The sequence below is a fragment of the Schistocerca piceifrons genome, chromosome 3, assembly GCF_021461385.2.
Source record: "Schistocerca piceifrons isolate TAMUIC-IGC-003096 chromosome 3, iqSchPice1.1, whole genome shotgun sequence".
Classification (NCBI taxonomy): domain Eukaryota; kingdom Metazoa; phylum Arthropoda; class Insecta; order Orthoptera; family Acrididae; genus Schistocerca; species Schistocerca piceifrons.
Window position 1 is genome coordinate 733,177,434 of NC_060140.1, and position 22,597 is coordinate 733,200,030.

Below are 22,597 nucleotides of genomic sequence, written 5' to 3' on the forward strand. Positions count from 1 at the left end.
ACACGAAGGTGATGGTCATCAATAATCCTTCACGAAGATAGAGAACAATTTCATGCAAATTCTTTTCAGTGTGACCAATTGTTTTCTGTTAATGTGAAAGAAATATAGGCTACAGCTCCACAAGTTGGAATTTCTGGTAGGTGGAGCAGAAAGGACGTATCGAAAGAAGACCAGGGACCTACGAGTTATTCCATTAGGAACTGTGATAATGTTCTATGTTGTTCTTTCGTGTATCACTCATTGACAAAGTGTGTATGTGAACCAACACGGCTGATCGAAAATTTTACGGGGAAGAAGTTTCTTGGTGCTCTAATACTGACTGGACTTTAAAAGTCAAGAAACGAGACTATCAGTCAGTTTTGGAGTGTTGAGAACGGCTGACCACTCTTAAGGAAGTTACGCCTCGCAACCCCTTCCATGCTATTCTGTGGCTGTTGCGCATTTACAGTGCAGCAACCCGATGTGAACTTAGGTCAGGTGACAAATTGGAACCAGTCATAGAAGTTTTTGAGATGTGGAAGATTACCCTTGGAGATGCCCAAATTCCAGGATGGTGCGTGACCGCGGATGATTAGTTGCTCATATTTCTAGGTCGCTGCCCATTTCGTCAATAAACCACATCAAAACCTTATAGATAGCGAATGAAGTTGTGGGAAATGTGATAGTGACAGTGCAACAAGCTACTGCTGGGAGATGAAAGTGTATTTGGGGAAGGAGGAAAAAACCAGAGCCGCGTGACTTGGAGAGAATGTTATGAAAAGCCTGGTGATTGAACTTGAAAAGTCTGGACGTAATACCACCTGAGATAATTTTTTAAATCTCTATATTTAGCTCATTATTTACTGTCAAAAGATCTGACACTGGTCAGTACTATCCAAAAAAACAAAAGTGAACTGCCTAGTGATTTTACTACACCTAAAGGACGTGAAGCATACCGTACATTATTTGGTTTTCAACGAGATGTGATGATAGCCTCTTATGTTCCTAAGAAAAACAGAGTTGTTACCGTCCTTAGCTCTCTTCATAACCAACCAACGGTGTCATCATCACAAGCAAAGAAGCCTAAACTTATAGTGTCATAGAATGCTATAAACGGGCGGAACTGACACCATGGACCAGGAAACGCATTGAAGAGAAAAACAAGGCTCCTGGCCACTGGTGGTTTTCTTCAACATGATCGATGTGAGTGTAATGTATGCAGTTTTGATAATGCTCGCTACTATTAAAAAATAGACGTCCGACTTTCATCAATTTGGGAAAGCAACTAGCAGGGGCAAAGAAGTCAATGAATTCATTAATAGCACCGGATTCAGGAAGTGACATGAAACCACTAGCTAAGAAAAGGAGAAATGTACATATCGTATAGGGAAGAAAGACAGAAAAAGTCATATTACATCTTATAAGTGCACCAAACCTGTATGCTCGGAGCATTCTGCTATTGACAGTAGACCCTGAGCAAATTTTCAGTAAGAATACAAACTAACAGTAGGAGTATATAAATTGTGTTTTTTAAAATGTACACTTTAAATAAATAAAATTATTTGAAAGTATTAGTAACTCAAAAGTCGTTTCACCTCGTAACCATGCAAACAGTGTCAGTTTATGTCAATTTAAACAACATGGGCTTGAGAGGGCCACTGGTTAGACAATACTACACAGATTTTCTGGCAAGCAGACGGTTAAACCATATATTTTCGTAATATCCAAATAAAAATTCATAATGATTAGAATAAGAGACGTAAATATTACCAAAGATTCTACACAATAATATGATCTTTCCACAACGAAATTCAATATTTGGCATAAAATAAAATTATTTCTGAAAATACGTAAGATTTCGAGCACAAACACACATGACATTACCGTTGTAACTTAAATGTTCTATGAGATAAAAAACAGACATTTCTCATATCTTGGCATTACTGATAAAAACTTTCAGGTTGAGTAGGAGTTGTCGATGACTAAAGTTCGACATCTATACCACACTTTTAAGGACACAATGGTCTCTCAAAATAATGTTTCCACATCTAAATTGTGTGTATTACTTATCACAACAAGTGTGATTCACTTACTGGCACAACTGATATATCTTACACGTTAGTCGGTGAGCTTAGTTTAATCTTTGGACGCTGCATTAAATTTATTGAACTACATTAAAATTTATTCTGTATCAGTACAAAACACACACTGGCAGTATTGGTGATCAGTATTACAGCTTAAAGTGCTCTTATTATCGGCCAGAATAGTTTAATCCTTATAACAAAGTAAATGGTGTATCACAGTTCTGAATTTGGCAAAAACTCTTCTTAATTTAGCTAAAACTTGCATCAAAATCAACCTAAAATTGTAGTGACCCCCATGGTAGGGCATTATCTTTATCCTGCAGGACAAATCGTCATCATTTTCTGCTGATAATGCTATTGATGCCGTCACACAGTGGAAACTACGTGACACATTGATGAAATAGGAGACTAAACAGTAATAATACACAGTCATATGGATAAAAAACGACGGTTTCTGTGTTTTCAGCTACTCACTTTCAAATTGAGCTAAACATTATAGTAAATCAGTGCCAGGGTATATGTTGTTTTACAAAACGTTTGTTATCTTCTGCTTTTGCACAGTGCAGACCACGCGACATATATCGCCATTTTATAGCAAAACTGTAACAGTTTATCTCATACATTGGGAAAAGATGGTCATCTGACAGGTTGACCGCCATTGTTATCCCCCCCCCTCACCCTACTTTCCCCCCCCCCCCCCCGCCCCCACCCAGACACTATTGTGGGACAGTGATGGTCGACGGACAAGCTGACCAACTTCTGACAATCATCATGATTGTCAGAACAGTTTGGAACTAGCTGGTCAGATTAGTTGACCTTTACCCAAAACACAAATGGGGCACTGACAGTTACTTGATACATGATGACTGACATTACCCCTAAATCAAACTAGGTGAATGATGGTCAGTTGGCAAGGTGACTGCAATTGTTCCCAAAGACAATTGGGAAAATTATGCTCAGTTGATATGGTGGCTGTAATTACACCCAATGCAATTGTTGCACTTACACACAGTTAAAATGATGAATGACTTTGCCCCGAACACCAACTGGGGCAATGATGGTCAGCTGACATACGGTGACAATCATACCCCAAACCCAGCTGGGGCAATGATAAGCAGTTGATATGTCCAAATGTTGTTGGTGCAGTGGTGATCAGTTGACAAAGTGTCTGGCTCACAGAGTGTGCCACGGGTGTCAGCCACTGGATCTTAAAATTTTAGCGTGACATCGGACGTTGACATTGTGTTTGTGTGGCAGGTGTTATTGTGGGGCAATGACGGTCAGTTTTCAGGGTGACTTACATTATGCAGTGTATTATAATCTCTTGTAACTTAATGATATGGTGATAATAGGCTTTTTGTCGTCAGCGAGGCACAATAGTACTTATATTCAGTTTGTGTCCTGGTTGACGACTTGCAGGTATCGGGGTGACATGAGATGAAATCGATTAGGAGGTATGTTTGATAGAAATTGGTAAAGAATTAATTCACACTCAGGTAAAATAATTTTTTATGTACAAAAGAAAAATTCGGAGTAGGTATTAAAATTCATGGAGAAGAAATAAAAACTTTGAGGTTCGCCGATGACATTGTAATTCTGTCAGAGACAGCAAAGGACTTGGAAGAGCAGTTGAATGGAATGGACAGTGTCTTGAAAGGAGGATATAAGATGAACATCAACAAAAACAAAACAAGGATAATGGAATGTAGTCTAATTAAGTCGGGTAATGCTGAGGGAATTAGATTAGGAAATGAGGCACTTAAAGTAGTAAAGGAGTTTTGCTATTTGGGGAGCAAAATAACTGATGATGGTCGAAGTAGAGAGGATATAAAATGTAGACTGACAATGGCAAGGAAAGCGTTTCTGAAGAAGAGAAATTTGTTAACATCCAGTATTGATTTAAGTGTCAGGAAGTCATTTCTGAAAGTATTCGTATGGAGTGTAGCCATGTATGGGAGTGAATCATGGACGATAAATAGTTTGGAGAAGAAGAGAATAGAAGCTTTCGAAATGTGGTGCTACAGAAGAATGCTGAAGATTAGATGGGTAGGTCACATAACTAATGAGGAAGTATTGAATAGGATTGGGGAGAAGAGAAGTTTGTGGCACAACTTGACCAGAAGAAGGGATCGGTTGGTAGGACATGTTCTGAGGCATCAAGGGATCACCAATTTAGTATTGGAGGGCAGCGTGGAGGGTAAAAATCGTAAAGGGAGACCAAGAGATGAATACACTAACCAGATTCAGAAGGATGTAGTTTGCAGTAGGTACTGGGAGATGAAAAAACTTGCACACGACAGAGTAGCATGGAGAGCTGCATCAAACCAGTCTCAGGACTGAAGACCACAACAACAACAACAACAACAACATGTATACCTTTCACAGGCAATGAGGTCCTGTTAATCTACTCGCAGGAGAGGTTCGTGTCTTGTAATTCTACTGTTAGTGAACGTATCTTACAAAGAATGAGCTAACTTCTCCTTACCACCGTCACTGAACGCAGTCGCTGGATTACAGAGCCATGTTCACTATTTTTACATTTGCACCCAGATTTGAGAAGCATAGGGCCTTACATCCGGTGTACGTAAGTAAGAGCCGCGCGTGATTAGCCGAGCGGTCTAAGGCGCTGCAGTCATGGACTGTGCAGCTGATTCCGCGCAGAGGTTCGAGTCCTCCATCGGGCATGGGTGTGTGTGTGTGTGTGTGTGTGTGTTTGTCCTTAGGATAATTTAGGTTAAGTAGTTGTAATCTCCCCACGGAAAATTACCCTCTACCACGCAATAATTAATAATGGTCAACCAAATCATCCACATGTATTTACGTTTGAAAAGTATCTGATCAGATTTTCTAGTAATATATGCGCCGACAGATCGTCGACGCCAAAGTATTTTTCTAGTACGTTTATTCTTTGGAACAACAGAGGTACAGAAATGTATGCTCCATGGTTATTATAGGGGGAGAAAGGAACAGCTTCGGAAGTATCGGTTGGAAGATTGTCGGATTGCTGAAGGAGATTTATTTACTCTTCTTCGCGCTAAAGCGAGCTAGGAAAGTTTGTGCCGCTAGCGTGATCGATAAAGAGAAAAAAAACCTGTAAAAGAAAATTACATGAGACTTGGAACCAACAGAAAACGGAACATATACGAAAATTGATTCAATATACAATTTTCCTCAGAAATAAGGTTCGTGACCATTTTATTCTAGAGTGAATGACGAATGAGTTCTCTGTCTGAATCATTGATGATTGTCTGGGCCCTGTAATTAATTGGGAAGTTTCAGCTGTGACGAAGAGAGCCTGAAATCTCTGAGTTTTTTTGAAATCGTCCAAAAAGGCTTCGTCCACATTTGAAATTTTAGATCTGTCGTAAACTGAACGAATTGTTCAAACGATCGATTTTCCCAACTGAATGCAGGGCTTAATAATAATAACAAATGTAAAGATCTTTTCTAGCAAGCCAGCCGCTGAACATTAAGACGAAGGGCTCCACCAGAGATTCTACTAGGCTGATTTCACGTAATTAATATATTTAAACTGTACACAGATAAAGGACAGAGAGAGAGAGAGAGAGAGAGAGAGAGAGAGAGAGCGAATGAAATTCGAGAAATTACTCAGAATCCTCCATTAGCATAATTGTTTGTCTGTCTTTTCACGGATCAGCCTAATAAGAAAACACGAAGCCCTGACTTTATTGTACCGATTTATGTGTGAGGGTGAAAGAGCGATAAAGGCGACAGATACACTTCTGTACAGACAAAACATCACACCAATTTAGCGGCAAGCTGCATTCATATAGACTTTCATCATTTGCAGAGTAAAATTCATTATATAGTGTGTAAGCTTAGGGACTAAAGACCTTAGCAGTTAAGTCCCATAAGATTTCACACACACGTAAGTAAGAGACAGTAGCAGGAAGAAGCGTCATACATGAGTCATGAATCACATGACAGATGCGTTCAGATCAAGCAGCTAGCTGCAGGTAGTTTCGCCTGTGGTCGAAATGTCTTAGCATCTTATGGACTATGAAATTATAAAGCAGTTAAAACTGTATATTTGGGAAGCAAAACTGTATTTATTGCGACTCTCATTAAATGTTTCTAATTTGTTTAATTATTAGTGTGAATGAGAAGTATTAAATGAGTATTATTATGTTAATTAACTTAGTAAATGTTAGCGTGAGAACTGTCTACTGAGAGAATAAATCATACCGAGGAGAAATTGGAAAGTACAACTAGCCAGTTTATGGGGACTGAGAAAACAAGATGCATTTTATGATACATTTGTTGTTTAAAGATAGAGTTATTTTGATATTTGTGGATTCTATAAATTTGTCCTTTTCATAAATTGTTTATAATAGCTATTAAGTGGTAACTGGTCAAAAGTAAAAGACGTGATATTGCGCAGTTTAATAATAATATTGGATTGGTTACGATGAATATCAGCCTATCAGGGGACAATACGTCAACGTGTATTTTGCGAGGTTTGAGAATTGGGAATTGCTTTGTGAAGCCTAAGGGAATCTGATATCAGCCGTGATCCCAGCAGTGACCAAGTTCGGACATGTATAAAAGGAGCTCTGAGAAGATGTGAAAAGTTTACGGAATAATCATTAAAATTTGAGCGTGAAGTGGTGCAAAGTGGACGCGAATGTGTGAAAAAGGAGAACCCGTCAAATTGTGATTTTAATACGTAGACTGTGACTTTTGACTAACCAAAAGCCATGTGGCGTGCTATACAAAGCATGACCACAAAATGAACATTCGCAGTGGTCAAATTGTGTAATATCTGAGCGAGCATTCTGACACAGACAATTCGTTTGTTAGTCATTTTGGTGACGGGTTTGGTTAGTTACGATAACATGGGTGTTACGAGTGAGTGTGATTGCATGTGAATGACGAAACTGTAACTTAAGATTAGTACGGGCTTGACGATGTTTCGTATGACATAAGTTACAATAAGTTATTACTCGCCAACTGCCTTTCAATTAATCACTCAGCTAAAGATACTGAAATTTGTTGCACCCGTTGATTCTACTACAGCTATTCCAGTAGAAGAACATCATTCGATTTTAACAGGGAGGGCTTGTGGAATGGACTGCAGAAGAAGAAATTCGCCACGAGCAGAGTGGACACTTGGCCTAGGACGAAACAAAAAAACTACCGCGCCGTTTCTGAATTTGAATAAGTCAGTACAATTTTTCGTTTAGCCAGGCCTCCTACGACCTGGCTCCACTATCAGCACAAACAGGGGCGACGTGAGAGAACCGCCACGACTCTTACAAGGTCTGAGCCATAGTCGAGGATCCCCTACAGTTGGAAAATAGTGGCCAAGCAGTGCCGAAGTCAGTGGAGGAGTATTATGTTCGGGATCAGCAGCTCATAACGAATGAAATTGGCGCTTTTTTTTATTACTGTTTACTCACTTTAAATGTGCTATCGATGTAGCCCTTCATGGGACGACAGTAGAACTGGGGAGAGTTTAGTAGCGTGGCTAGATGCTCTGACAGTTTTTGAAGTAACTTCTCTAATTGGCCGATTAATTTTGATATTTAAGCATCAACTTCTCGAAGAGAGGACGGCAGCTGCCCTTGCGCACAGTTTTAGAAACGACGTGCCACGTCTCACCAATGACTGGTCGTAGTGCCATACCGACCTTTCTGGACATGGAAACATGTTGGTCCCACGCAGTCTCATGTTCTTATTGCTGGTACACCACTCAAGAAATCGTAAGCGCTTCGATTCGTTCCGGAAATTCAATATCGGCGCTGCAGTTTTCATAAAAATTGGTGTAAGAAGTACTAGCAGCAATGTAAAATGCACTGACCGATATGGAAAGCTTTACATCATACACATTATGACCGAAAAATGCTACAAAATCAATACTCCAGTGTATCCATTCTGTGCGATGTATTTATTAAAATTTTATCATTACGCTATCTTATGTTAAGTATTTTGAATACAGATAAAAGGTACGCCACAAATGTAGAATGGCATGAGTACATGATGCTTAATGAGTTTGTATAACGTTACTGAAATTCTCCAGGTGGAGATCGCAGTATAGCACAACGAGATGGTCGACCTAAATTTAAACAGAGAAAATAACCTTGTAATCAAGTGGTGAAATAATCTCGTTATGTTACGCTGAATGAACTTAAGTACGGTAGTTAACACTGATTAATTCCACGTGTGGGACTGAGATGTAAAGAATCCAATTAAGTCACCCGAAAAGCAATAAATTTGCAGTCATATGCTCGCCCTGTAGCTTTACTCAAACATAGAAAAACCAGGATCAAGAAAATTAAATAAGTGTCATTCTCTGGCGTCTAATGTACACAATCTGATCAAAAGAGTTCGGACGAGTATAGCAAGAAATTTCTAAGGCTAATGATGGATATCAGTTCCGAAAGGAAAGCAAGTTTAATATTTTAATACTCTTTATGTGAGTAATATCTCTATAAAGATAAATGCGTGTCGGACTGGTGCTTCAGGTGTTCCAAATTCCATTTACGAAAGTGTAAATAAGACGACAAGTGAATCAATAGTTAAGCCAGTTAAAATGACTTCTATTTCCTTTTCAAGAAATGAAACTGACTCAGAATCGGAAGATATCCGCAAGTAGTGCAGTAGAGAAAGTAATTAGTAAACGGAGAATGACAGTATATAAAACTCTGACGTTGTTGTAGCAGCAGAAATATTTTTTACTCGTAAATGTCACAGAGGAAGAAATGCTTAGTCTCACAATACTTACTCCAATAGTTTCTTTATTTGTGGTAACTCGAAATTGAGTTTACACAAAGTCTCAGTGAGAGGCAGAAGTACTTCCATCCCTCCCACAGGTCCTGCTTGTCCAATTTCCATTACAAGTTTCGGTATATCTGTGGTCGTCTTTGTGAAAGACAAATCAATCTGCGTGAAATTTTTCGGGGGATCCTGAAAATGAAGGTACTGGTTATTGATTTCTAAGGTACAGGGAATTATGAACTGCTGATACAGCCTGCATGTTTTACTTCAGAATATTTATCCACACACGTGGTTGCCCCAAACTGTAAACTAAAAGTTTTTTACCTCTGTTTGAAAATATTCTCACGTCAGATCTTCTACGCCCCTACCATAAAACACTTATATCCAAGTGTTAAGAAATCTTCGAGATCCACAGATCGACAATGCACTGGTGACACATAGTAGACTAAACATAAGGAGTCAACATTGAAACATGAAACGTGTGGCATGCTAGTAATACAACGCGAGGAAGCGTGCTGGCACAGTAAATACACTTTGATGACATTTACATCTACATCTACATTGATACTCCGCAAGCCACCCAACGGTGTGTGGCGGAGGGCACTTTACGTGCCACTGTCATTACCTCCCTTTCCTGTTCCAGACGCGTATGGTTCGCGGGAAGAACGACTGTCTGAAAGCCTCCGTGCGCGCTCTAATCTCTCTAATTTTACATTCGTGATCTCCTCGGGAGGTATAAGTAGGGGGAAGCAATATATTCGATACCTCATCCAGAAACGCACCCTCTCGAAACCTGGCGAGCAAGCTACACCGCGATGCAGAGCGCCTCTCTTGCAGAGTCTGCCACTTGAGTTTATTAAACATCTCCGTAACGCTATCACGGTTACCAAATAACCCTGTGACGAAACGCGCCGCTCTTCTTTGGATCTTCTCTATCTCCTCTGTCAGACCGATCTGGTACGGATCCCACACTGATGAGCAATACTCAAGTATAGGTCGAACGGGTGTTTTGTAAGCCACCTCCTTTGTTGATGGACTACATTTTCTAAGCACTCTCCCAATGAATCTCAACCTGGTACCCGCATTACCAACAATTAATTTTATATGATCATTCCACTTCAAATCGTTCCGCACGCATACTCCCAGATATTTTACAGAAGTAACTGCTACCAGTGTTTGTTCCGCTATCATATAATCATACAATAAAGGATCCTTCTTTCTATGTATTCGCAATACATTACATTTGTCTATGTTAAGGGTCAGTTGCCACTCCCTGCACCAAGTGCCTATCCGCTGCAGATCTTCCTGCATTTCGCTACAATTTTCTAATGCTGCAACTTCTCTGTATACTACAGCATCATCCGCGAAAAGCCGCATGGAACTTCCGACACTATCTACTAAGTCATTTATATATATTGTGAAAAGCAATGGTCCCATAACACTCCCCTGTGGCACGCCAGAGGTTACTTTAACGTCTGTAGATGTCTCTCCATTGATAACAACATGCTGTGTTCTGTTTGCTAAAAACTCTTCAACCCAGCCACACAGCTGGTCTGATATTCCGTAGGCTCTTACTTTGTTTATCTGGCGACAGTGCGGAACTGTATCGAACGCCTTCCGGAAGTCAAGAAAAATAGCATCTACCTGGGAGCTTGTATCTAATATTTTCTGGGTCTCATGAACAAATAAGGCGAGTTGGGTCTCACACGATCGCTGTTTCCGGAATCCATGTTGATTCCTACATAGTAGATTCCGGGTTTCCAGAAATGACATGATACGCGAGCAAAAAACATGTTCTAAAATTCTACAAGAGATCGACGTAAGAGATATAGGTCTATAGTTTTGCGCATCTGCTCGACGACCCTTCTTGAAGACTGGGACTATCTGTGCTCTTTTCCAATCATTTGGAACCCTCCGTTCCTCTAGAGACTTGCGGTACACGGCTATTAGAAGGGGGGCAAGTTCTTTCGCGTACTCTGTGTAGAATCGAATTGGTATCCCGTCAGGTCCAGTGGACTTTCCTCTATTGAGTGATTCTCCCTTATATCTTCCCTTTTCCTGTTCCCTTCTCCTCATATTTACCCCTTCCCGTACCTCGTCATATTCTTGCCGCACCCCTTCCCTCCCGATATTCCCATCCTCTCCATTCTCCCTAAACCGACCCCTCACCCTCCACCTCTCCCCTCCCCTTCCCTGTTACCCTCCTCTTCCTCTTCACTCACCTTCTTCACTACCTCTCTCACACTCTCTCTCCCTTCATACTCTCAGCACTTCTTTCTCTAAAACGGAAAAATTTTGATCGATGAAAAATGTTATCGTGCAAAAAGAATTTGCCACAAGAAATACAGCACCTCCTAACGTATCATCGGCGACCTCTGCTAACTCATCTGTACAAGCACATTCTAAACATTCACCGTTACTTAGCACTTGAGCCCTCGTCTCTTGCTTCCCTTAAGCTGTTGATACTGATGAAGTTACTACAATGTATTCCCCTTGCATTACAATTTTCTCCATTAATATTAATCATTGGGTGCACATGTCCATTGCAGTGGATAGCTATTAAGTCGCTTCAGTGCTAAGGTTGCACATGCAAACAGGGCACAGCATCAGTTCGAAGCTTCCACTGGAGTGAACTGCGTACATTTGAAGTCTCAGGACTGACTGAAAATGGTAAAGTGACATTAACAGCTGTTCACTGCAGTGGACATACGTACCGTATGGTTAAGTTTATAATTTTAAGTGAGGCAGAAAAATTGGAATTTGTGGTAAGGACTGTGGGACCAAACTGCTGAGGTCATCGGTCCCTAGGTTTACACTCTACTTAATCTAACTTAAACTAACTTACGCTAAGGACAACACATGCACCCATGCCCGAGGGAGGATTCGAACCTCCGAGGGGGCAGCCGCGCGAACCGTGACAAGTCGTCATGACCGCACGGCTACCCCGTGTGTAAGTGAGGCGGTTATCCAAGAGCTTTTATTTTTAAAGTACGGGTGATCAGTTGTGAAAAGAACAGATTTGTGGCACGACTTACCTTCAGTGGATCTGTGGTGATGACAGTGACCTGATGACCTCTCTCTGCAAGAGCTCTCATAATGGCGAGGAATGGTATCTGATGGCTGTGTGCTGGCGTCGGTACTATGCCCAGAATCCTTGCACAAAATGATCTCCCGGCGATCATTAAAAACAGACATAACGCCAACTCCTTTTTCATCTGAAAATGTAGTCACGATGAATTAAACACTCATCGAGAAGTGATACCCAGAATTTGAATACAATATGGACAGACCGACAGTGGAATTGGAACTAATGTAACCTGATTTATTAGCGACCCTTTAAATTTTACATCGAATTTTAGGGATGTCCTGCCCAAAGGAAAGGAATGACCATAATCAGATAAGGTATAGAAGAAATAATAAACAACAGCAAATAGGAACTGTGACACAAAGACAGACCATATGGAAGGCACGTGGACGCAACAGAAAGATTTTGAAAACACCTGGCCGTTGCAGTCAAAGTCGGACTGCAGCGACGGCAAACTTCGATGTAGGTACAGATGAATATCGCAGCACATTGGATCAGCGCGCAAGAACGATTCTGCTGAGTCTGCTAACCTGCAGCCATATAGGCACTCGCAAAACAGGCCCCACTCTCATTTCGGCTGCTGCTTATTCTTTTGCACATTTTCCTCGAGTCCTTGATTGGGTAAAACATCGTTCCTCTGACGCATGGAGATGAACACGACATTGGTGTTTTGTATGCCACATACCTGCACAATGTTGTGATTACGACCCGCCTTACTGCATGCAGTGTGATTAGATATTAGCATTATTCATAAATGTATTACTGGACTAGGCAAGATTCGAGCAATGCACTCAATGAAAAGAAAAAAAAGCGACGCACGGCGAAGAAATTATCCGCAATGAACGGAAATCGGTACTTGTACAGACAAAGAAATGATAACAATTTTAGAATAATTGCGTGATTTTTCAAGAGAAAAAGCTTCACAAATTGAGCAAGTCGATAACGCTTTGGTCCAAGTCTGGTCCCTATGCACTAGGCACTGATTGGCAGAGTTCTCGGGTGTTCTCCTGGGAGATATTGTGCCAAATTCTGTCCAACTGACGCGTTAGATCAACAAAATCACGAGCGGATTGGAGCGCCTGCCCGTAATACTCCAAACGTTCTGGATCGGGGTGATCTAGTGACCACGAAATTTGCGGGCGGGCATTTCCTTGCAGGTATGTAAACCCAGAATGGCTTGCCACGAATGGCAACAAAACGGGGCATAGAATATCGTGGACGTACGGCTGTATTGTATGGGTGCCACGGATGGGACAAAAGGACTGCCGTTATGAAAGGAAGTAGCACCCAAGACTAATACTTCTTGTTGTCAGGTCGTATGGCGGTCGATAATCAGGTTGGTATGCTGTCACTGTTTGGGGCGCTTCGATGGTCATTGGGGCTCATTTCGAAGCGAGACTCGTCGATGAAGACAATGCGACTCCAGTAAATGTTATCTGTACGTGTGTGACACATCCACCGATTTCCGTCACATTCGGACAATTCCTCGTGGTGCGTCGTTTTTCATTTTCTTTTCCTTTTTTTGTATTAGAGTATATTTGAAGATCATTAAATAATACTGAATCTTTATGTGGAATGATTAACAAACATCATCACGGTGCTGCTACGAGTACCTTCGATAGAACTGTCAATGTATAAGCTGGAAGGAATAAACCACCCCAGGAGACATCAACATTCAAAAATCTGTGGTTCACCTGTACACAACGAGCTCTAGAAAAACTAAGCGGCAGGGAGTGCTTACTCAGTCTGGAGCATTAACAACGACCCTGCTACTCTTCTTCTAAGAGTGACTTCCAAAGACACACACCGCGGAACACAACTGAGAAAGAACTTAAAGAAACGAGTGGTACTGAAGAACTGCACGCCAGTGATGTATTGTGTACCACGTGCTGCTTCGATGTAGGTAGCAGTTTCTAAATACTTATTTTGATGAATTCGGTAAACACACAGAGGTTTCGTAGTGGCTGCCTCTCCTAATATCAAATGGCTACCCAGTCTAATATGGTACAACCTTATACGCATATAGATGCTATCATTATTATTATTATTATTATTATTAATATATCAATTTTCTTGTAGATTGTGAGGATACAGCCCTATACAAGAAAGTGTTGGCAGCTCTGTCTCACTGATTGGTAGACACTGAGGCTGTGAGACATACTACGTTTGCGGGAAGGAAGGAGGTGAACAGGAGATTTTGCATGATGGCTGGGAAATTCCGGCAGCGTGGTAACCGGCCGCGGTGGTCTAGCGGTTCTAGGCGCTCAGTCCGGAACCGCGCGACTGCTACGGTCGCAGGTTCGAATCCTGCCTCGGGCATGGATGTGTGTGATCTCCTTAGGTTAGTTAGGTTTAAGTAGTTCTAAGTTCTAGGGGACTGATGACCACAGATGTTAAGTCCCATAGTGCTCAGAGCCATTGCAGCGTGGTAACTGTTGGCACGAGGCATGGAAGGCGTGCCCGTCACGGCTGAACCGAGTGAAAAGTATAGGCGCTAAGTAAACCTAAACTCTGACTGAGCCTCGTTACAGAAAGCCCAGTACCATCGTTACAAAGAAAAAAATAAGACGAGTGCGTGAGTGAAAACGCGCCCTCGAGCAAGCAAGCAGTTTTTAAGTTTTTCGATGTCAAAGGTTTTATCATCAAAATGAAATTTGAAATTAATATCTCCACAACACCTTGTTCGATTTTCATAGACTAAGTGTCCATGGGTAGGACTCAAGGAGGTCTATCAAAATGAAATAACGGATTTTTTGTAAACATAATGTATTTTACAAGTCAGAACAGGCAGTTCGTGCATAAAAACGTGAATTTTCATCATAACAATGAATACAACAATGAAAGTAACGGCAGCATACCAAGATGAGCTTACATAGTATGTATGTGTATATGTATTTGGTTGTATTTGTTTTCATTTGTTAACAGCAAAATAGCTTCAAGTAGAATTTCACTAGCAAAATGCCATATACTAGACAAACTAATTAACATAGCAGGAAGACAAGGACAGCAGTGAAAGTTCGAGAAAATTTGCGCCATAATTGATGTATCATACGTTCGTATAGCGGAAAATTGGTAGTTTATAATTATGTACCGGAAGACGAAACAATATTGATTTGACTGACGAGAGTGCGAAAGCTTAAATAACCGGCTACCATTTTGAAATGAGTTATTCGTTATTTCGATAGTCATACGAGTCAGATGGTTGTCATAGCAGTAACGTGAACACATATGAATGAGCGGCTAATGGTTCGCGTCCGCAAAACAATGTGGACGGTACAGAAATCTGAAACTTTTACGCATTTGTTAGCGAGCGATTTGAATTTACGGTTTTAATTAGTTCACCAATATGCCATTTTAATTTAAAACACACGCTGAATGAACTTTGAATTACTTCGCAGCGCTTACTGGAATATACACGTTAATTCATGTAAGATCCTGCTCTGGTTCTCTTTAAGCTAGTTAATGGAAGTGAGCCTGAGAGGCCACAGACGGATGAAGAGATAGGCGACATTATGACGAGTGGTGTAGTAAAAATGATGAGACAAATGAATGATAATATTAAAGGTTTTCTTAAAAAAATTAGATTAAAAATTTGAAAGATGATAAAATGATTTGGGTAGGAAATTGGATAGTATCATCATTAAACTGGGCACTTTTAGAGACAAACTGAAAATTGGCTTTAGAGATAAATCTGGGGGTATATATTTTATATTGGGTAACTTGACTTTCAATCTAGACAAAGTAGAAGAGAAACTGTCATCAGAATAGATGGAGTTGGGACTGAATGAAAGGGGAGATAGACTCGAGTGTGATGCTTGTAATGTTGAGATGGGGAGAGGCTATGGTTAAAGTAAATGAAGAGATTATGACTGGCAATGAGAATTAAAATCTTTAGTAATGGATTAAGTGGTAAACTCAGCTGGCAATTTAAAGGAGTAGAAAAAAAGATGTGGTTGTTACAAATAATATTGAAGTTAGCCAAACAGACAGCAGTATAAGTAAATTAGAACTAAGAAATGCGTGTAGAAGTATGGGGTATAGTGTTATAAAAGCATCCAATGGTAAAACTTTCTTAAGTGAAAGCAAATACCATGCTGTTTGTGAAAGGGATGGATGATATAGGTAAAAGCAATGTTTTTGGAAATGTAAGTTGAGCTGTAATGCAGGCACATAATGGATAAACTTCCACAGCTGTAACTAAATGTCATGCAATGAAGTTTCATGGTGCATGCAAGAATTATATTGTGGAAAGCGTGAATGATGCGTCTAAAACTATGTTTGTGGAAAGGTTGATGGTGGGTCCTGATCAGACCTGTGAAAGTCAAAGCTCAGATGAAATTCTTTATTACGCAGTGTTTGGGAAAATGTAAACAGCTAATGAGAGTAGCTTAAACTAATCCAGTTCCATGATAAAGTACTGAATGTACTAGAACATAGGGGGCATCTAAAAAGGCAATGGAATTTTGAAATGTATAAAGGGGAACAACTGGGACGGAATTTACAAAAGTGAAATTTTCCCTACTGGGATGTAATTTGGGGATGGACTCAAGAAACAAATAGAATCAAGAGACGAAATAATTGTAGGTAGGATGATGCTAGTGGGTATTTAATTAGGAGGATATTAAGCAATTAATCAAGGACTCGCAGGGAAGGAATTAATATATTTTCAGTTAGTTGATAAGGATAATAAGACCGAAATAAAACTTGTAGCGACAGTGTATTTGGCATCATTAATATACAATAGTAGGTCAGGATCAGAATTCAGCTGTGGTGCTTGAGAGAAGAAATGTATTAAATTTAATTTTAATAATCAACAGCCTCAGTTGCACCGTTTACCTAGAATTTACCTAGGTTTCAGTCGGGATAACCCAACCTTCTTCAGAATAACAGTAACTACCGTTTGTCCATAGTGGACATCGTCAAGCTAAAACTACAAATCCATAAATTATGGTCAGGCTATAAAACTTACGTGGAACTGCCACGGTCCCACTTCGCGACCGCGATGCGGCAGCCACGAGTGCTGTACTGGAACTGACCGTAGCGTCATGAGGCCCACCTAGGCGGACACAATACCTTGCGCCTGCGCGTATACTGTGTGATAGCTACTTGTTAGGACAAGACGTGAACTTAGCTCCTGACTAGTAAAGTGAAATAGAAGGTATAGCTGAGGAAAAGGGCGTATATGTTAACCTGTGCAGAACGCACTTAGATCTAATGGCTTAACATTTATGAAGTATTCATTGGTCGTGATATGAGGAAGACGAGAGGGTAACGTCATCTTGTCACAATCTACAGGATACGAAGTTTTGGTTCGGACTAGCCGGATTAGTTTGAAGTGATCTTACTCAATGACGTTTAAAGGTGTCTTTGGAGCGTTGCTCGCCAAATCGCATCATAATTTAACCATTTCCCGTCATCCTCCCATAATTTAGACTAGTTCTTTAAGTACATATTGACCTATGTCGGTCAATTATTTTAAGTGTGTTGACCGGAGCGATGTTCGCTAAGTTTCACTTTAGCTTTGAGCATAATTGACCTATGTCGGTCAATAGCTTTTTAGTGTGTTGACTGGAGCGATGTTTGCCAAGTCACACTTTAGTTTTGAGCATAATTGACCTATGTCGGTCAATAGTTTTTAAATGTGTTGACTGGAGCAATGTTCGCCAAGTCACACTTTAGATTTGAGCATATTTCCGCTGTCATTCCCTAAGTTTAATGGCAGTGGTCACCAGGCCAGACTTATGATGGCAGTGGTCCACACACAGTTTTTACAGTATGTGTGTGGATCACCTTCATGAAGTCAAATTGAGTACCCCATTGCCGCCACATTATCCCCTACTATAGTGTTTTCTGCAACTCATAACCATAAATTCGCCAAGAAGCTCAATCAGGCACGTGCATTAGTTTTTAACTTGATTCTAGACCATTTCAGGTCAAATATACTAATCTTGAATAATGACCATCTATTTTATATGGCCCGTATTACTGGATGTTACAGATTAGATCTAAACTTGTTCATAAGTTCAATCATGAGCATTTGTGTGCTAAGTCAATAGGATGTTCATGCATTGTAACTATAGCTAAGTAAGTGCTTAACAATTACGTCTTAAAAATTTCTAGTCCTAGTCATAATAATGACAATGTTGGCTTTATAATATCCTTTCCACCCCTAACTTCTTTTTAGGTGATTAAACTTCGCGCTTAAGCACAAAATTTTCCTAGATAGGCCATACCTTGTAAGCACATGATGTCTTCCTCATATCATGACCAATAAATACTTCATAAATGTTAAGACAGTCGAACTAAGTACGTTCTGCACAGGTTAACATATGCCCTTTTCCTCAGCTATACCTTCTATTTCACTTTACTAGTAATTCAAGGTCAGAAGTTAAGTTCACGTCTTGTCCCAACAAGTAACTATCATACAGTTTATGTGCAGGCGCAAGTTATTGTGTCTTCCTAGGCGGGCCTCATTACGCTACGGTCGGTTCCAGTACAACACTCGTGGCTGCCGCATCGTGGTCACGAAGTGGGGCCGAGGCAATTCCAGATAAGTTTTATAGCCTGACGATAATTTGCGGATTTGTAGTTTTAGCTTGACGATGTCCACTATGGAGAGACGGTAGTTACTGTTATTCTGAAGAGGGTTGGGTTATCCCGACTGAAACCTAGGTAAATTCTAGGTAAACGGTGCAACCGAGGCTGTTGATTATTAAAATTATAATTAATATTTATACAGTTGCTGACAGGGCCGCGAAATGTTGAAGATATTTAAGAATAAATGTATGTTGTGATGAGATGAATATTTGTGTGATAGCAACATTAAAAATCTGAATTAAGCGAAGTGGGTTCTAGACTAGTGAAGGTTAATGTTGTATGCATGCAGGTACAAACATGGTTGAATTGATTTTGTGGATAGAGGTGTACATAGAGGTATACGCTCTAGATATGGGGTTGATGTTATTTGGATGCAACTAGCAAGGACTGTGGACAATTTGTTTGTAGATGGAAATATACAGGGACGTATATGTTCCAGTTATTGACGTTACTTGTAGGGCTGTAGTTCATGTGATTGAAAGTAATTAAGAAGAGGCAATAGTTTATATATCAGATGTTTTAAGTGATGGTGTTTCTGTTGTGTATATCATGTTTTAATGGTGGATGCAGTTGAAAGTACATTGAATGGTTTTGATGTAAAACTGTATTGCTAACTATATGAATGAAAAGGCTGTGCAGGCACATTCATTTATTGATGATTATCAGTAGTTGACTTATGATAATGAAATAGTTGCTGGGAATAATGATTTTAAATTGTTGTGGATAAAAACAGTTGTGTATTGTCATGAAACTTTTACAAGGGTAGTAAAGCAGATAATGCAAGTGAGATTGATGCTGTTGATAACAGTGCAGTTGGTAATGATGAAAGTAATGTAAAAAATTTTCTAGTTAATTAATTATCGGTGAAAGAGAGTTGTAGACAGCAGTGACTTAAGCTATGATTGAGTAAAAGTGATGAGTCGAGAGGTGCTAGAGGAGGAAGGTATAGGGTAAACTGATCAGAAACGTGTACCAATGTACATAGTAGATTAAGGGTTAATTTATACTTTACTTTTATTTTTTGGGACATTCTCTTGCAGATACAAGAGTATTTAGAGGCAAGGTTTTGATGTAGCAGCTACAATGTGGGACCATGCAAGCAGCAGCTGTTTACATTCAGTGTGGTGGTGATTTATGTTTCTGTATATTAAGTGAAAAATGCTCTTCTGTTTAGTTTAACATTTTGGAGGGTCAGTTTTGCTGTGAGCATCTGTTGTGTATAGTCTGGCACAGGGAGGGGGGGGGGGGAGGTACGAATGTTACTGAATATTATTATTGTCAGTTAAGAATTTTAGATGGGTAAAGTGTATTTATGTTTATTTTGGGGATGGTAAATTATGAACTACAGTCGGCTAAGAGTGGCTAGCAGGGTATCACATCTGCAATAACCATTAATGAAATCTTCACAGGCACCCTGTCGCAACAGGCAGTGAAAGTCCCATGAGCTAAAGACTGAGCTCTCCTCTGCCATTGTCAAGTGGTAAATGACTGCCCTGACGCCACAGCTTGGCTGTTATATTGCCTCACTGCTGGCTATGACATCGCTGACACTAACTTCCTCGCCAGATATGTTAATGTTTTTGACCTGTGTCTATGGTGCCTACTTCAAGCTCATGATGGCCGGATTCCTGGCTGTCCTGAACTGCAAACTGCCATCCCTATTGACGGCGGTTTCAGAAACATTCATTTCTATTGCTTCTTTTGTAATAACGCAATAGTTCTTTATAGCATTTACTGGATGATTGGTTAAAGTACGCAAAGGGAAGTGGAAGTATGTGAGATGTAATTTTGTCCATTATGGCACCAAGAATTGCTGAATGCATTTGTATTGTGATTTTGATTTGGTGACACAACAACCGTTTCTGGGTGGCAGGGGGTAAGACTGTTAACTGGTAACTTTTCAGCTGATTGAGAAAACGTGGAATCAAATGACATAAAATTAAAATATAAAATGTTATCATAGATTTATTTATGTAAAAGTTATTTTGTTTTGTGGGGTTTTTATTCATTGAGGGTTAAATTAGTCTGTGTTGTTTTGTATTCAGTTCGTGGTAGTAAGGGTATGATAAATAAATAGGGCACTTAAGTCAACTTTTGGTTTTGTTTAACGATGGAAGAATTAGTTTGTTTTGCTAACCCATGTATTTGAAATTCTGATTTCGTGTCGGAGGGAGAAACTTTGTACCAGTTCAGTATAGTTGTATGGCTTGAGCTATTTGTACAGAACAGGTTGTTGCTACCAGAATAAAAAGTATATACATAGCATACACTCCTTGCAAACACTATTGTCTGTTTGTTTTGTCAAGTTACGCTCTTAGATTTAGTCTTTGATCGTCTGATGTCTGGTGACAAAGTGGGTGGGTTTCATTTGACCAGTCATTGGTTTTCAGATGAATGTAAATGATAAATGACTCATTGGGTGACTTCTATTTCTTACTACCATCATGTAAACTGTCTGATGGAGAGATTGAGACAGCACCAGCGATCTGAGCTACATCTTTGTAAGAAGCCTGTGAAATACATTGGAAGACTAAACAGTGGTTTTGGTGTGTTACGAAAAATGTATAGAAAGTGTAAGAATACTAATGATGACCTGATAACTCATTATAAAAAGACAGTGAATAGGAAACCACAGAAGTTTGATTTTAATTTGTATTTGGCAGACAATTTTTACACGTGCATACATGTACAAATACTGGAGGTTAGAAGCATTAATTTATTAGGATCGAATTTATTGTTTATGTTTTTATGTGCAGATGTGTACTTACTTTTTGATATACACAGAGACACAGATGTTTGTATATGTTTACTATAATAATGAGGGTAAGAAATGCTGTCACATAATGTAACTGACAAGCCTCTAGAACTTTTGTGAATGAATGTAGTGGGGGTATCACACTAGTGCTACTTGCGGCACCTTTCACTATGTATGTGGAGTTGGAGGTGGGGGTATTATGAGGTGTAGCGCTATACAAGTGAACACAAACTTCAAAAAGCAGACACAGCTGCACATGGACATTCTGTTGTGAAGGTAGAAACAAACACAGTTGTGCGAACATGTGTGTTTTCACAGGTAACGAAGCATTCCAGCTAAGGTAAGCTGTGGCCTGAGGCGTTTGCACACCTGTCATAGTGTTGCCAATAGATAAAGACACCCTCGAGTTACAGTGACAGGCGGACACTGTGGCTATGAGAAATATCGTATGCGCAGGAACAGAGGAGGTAAGCTGGTGATCTGGCATGGCGGCTGGGAAAACCCAGTGCATGGCAGCCAGTGACGTTGTGTGGAAGATGTACCCACAATGACTGAACATAATGATCAGTATATGCGCTAAATAGACCTTAATTCAGTAAAAGTTGACCCAGAATCGTAACACCGATACAAGGAGAAAAATGAGACAAGTGCATCGGTGAAAACGCGCCATCGATCAAGCAAGTAGCTTTTAATTTCCCAGTGTCAGAGGTTTTATAATTAAAATGAAATTTCAAAATTAGTACCTCCACAAAGTCTTGTGTGATTCTCATAATCTAAGTGCCCATTGACAGGGCTTATGAAGCTTTATGATAACACAATAGCAGATTTTTTGTAATCATTATGTATTTTAAATTACGGGCCAGAATACGCACCTGTGCATAAAAACGTGAATTTTCACCAAAGTATTTAATAAAACGATGAAAGTAGTGGAAGCATACTTCGATATGTATGTGTAAATTATTTTATTTTGTTTATAAACAACAAAGCAGCTTAAAGTAGCATCTCGCTAAATAAATACCATGTACTGGACAAACTAATTAACAATTTTTTTCTTTTCCAAAGCCATGTTAAATTTTGGAAAAAATATTTCCGATATTTGAGTGTTCCTTTCACTATGCAGATTTCAGCATTAGGCCATTTTCAAGCGTTACAACGTCAAAAATCGTCCGACTTTCGTGAAACACAAATCATCGTCGAAACATATGTGTAACTACTAAATCAGGCACTTGTGTTTTTTTCTTAGTCGGCAGCGAATACTGGGAAACATTTCAGTGAGCTTATGATCCCAAAATAATTGGCGTTAGGTGAACAGCACAGCACTTTGAAACTTTTACGCGTTTATTTGCGAGGGATATGAAC

The 22,597-nt window shown here is 39.9% G+C and overlaps 1 protein-coding gene across 1 annotated transcript in view; it reads right to left on the reverse strand.

Annotated features, from left to right (window-relative positions):
- LOC124789929 (UDP-glucosyltransferase 2-like) overlaps positions 1 to 22,597 on the reverse strand; it is a 70,066-nt gene that overhangs the window by 32,575 nt on the left and 14,894 nt on the right. The window contains exons 2-3 of the mRNA XM_047257453.1: positions 11,837 to 12,016; positions 8,809 to 8,990 (exon numbers count right to left, since the gene is read on the reverse strand). Coding sequence (XP_047113409.1) covers positions 8,809 to 8,990; positions 11,837 to 12,016 — 362 coding nt within the window. The remainder of the gene's footprint in view (positions 1 to 8,808; positions 8,991 to 11,836; positions 12,017 to 22,597) is intronic.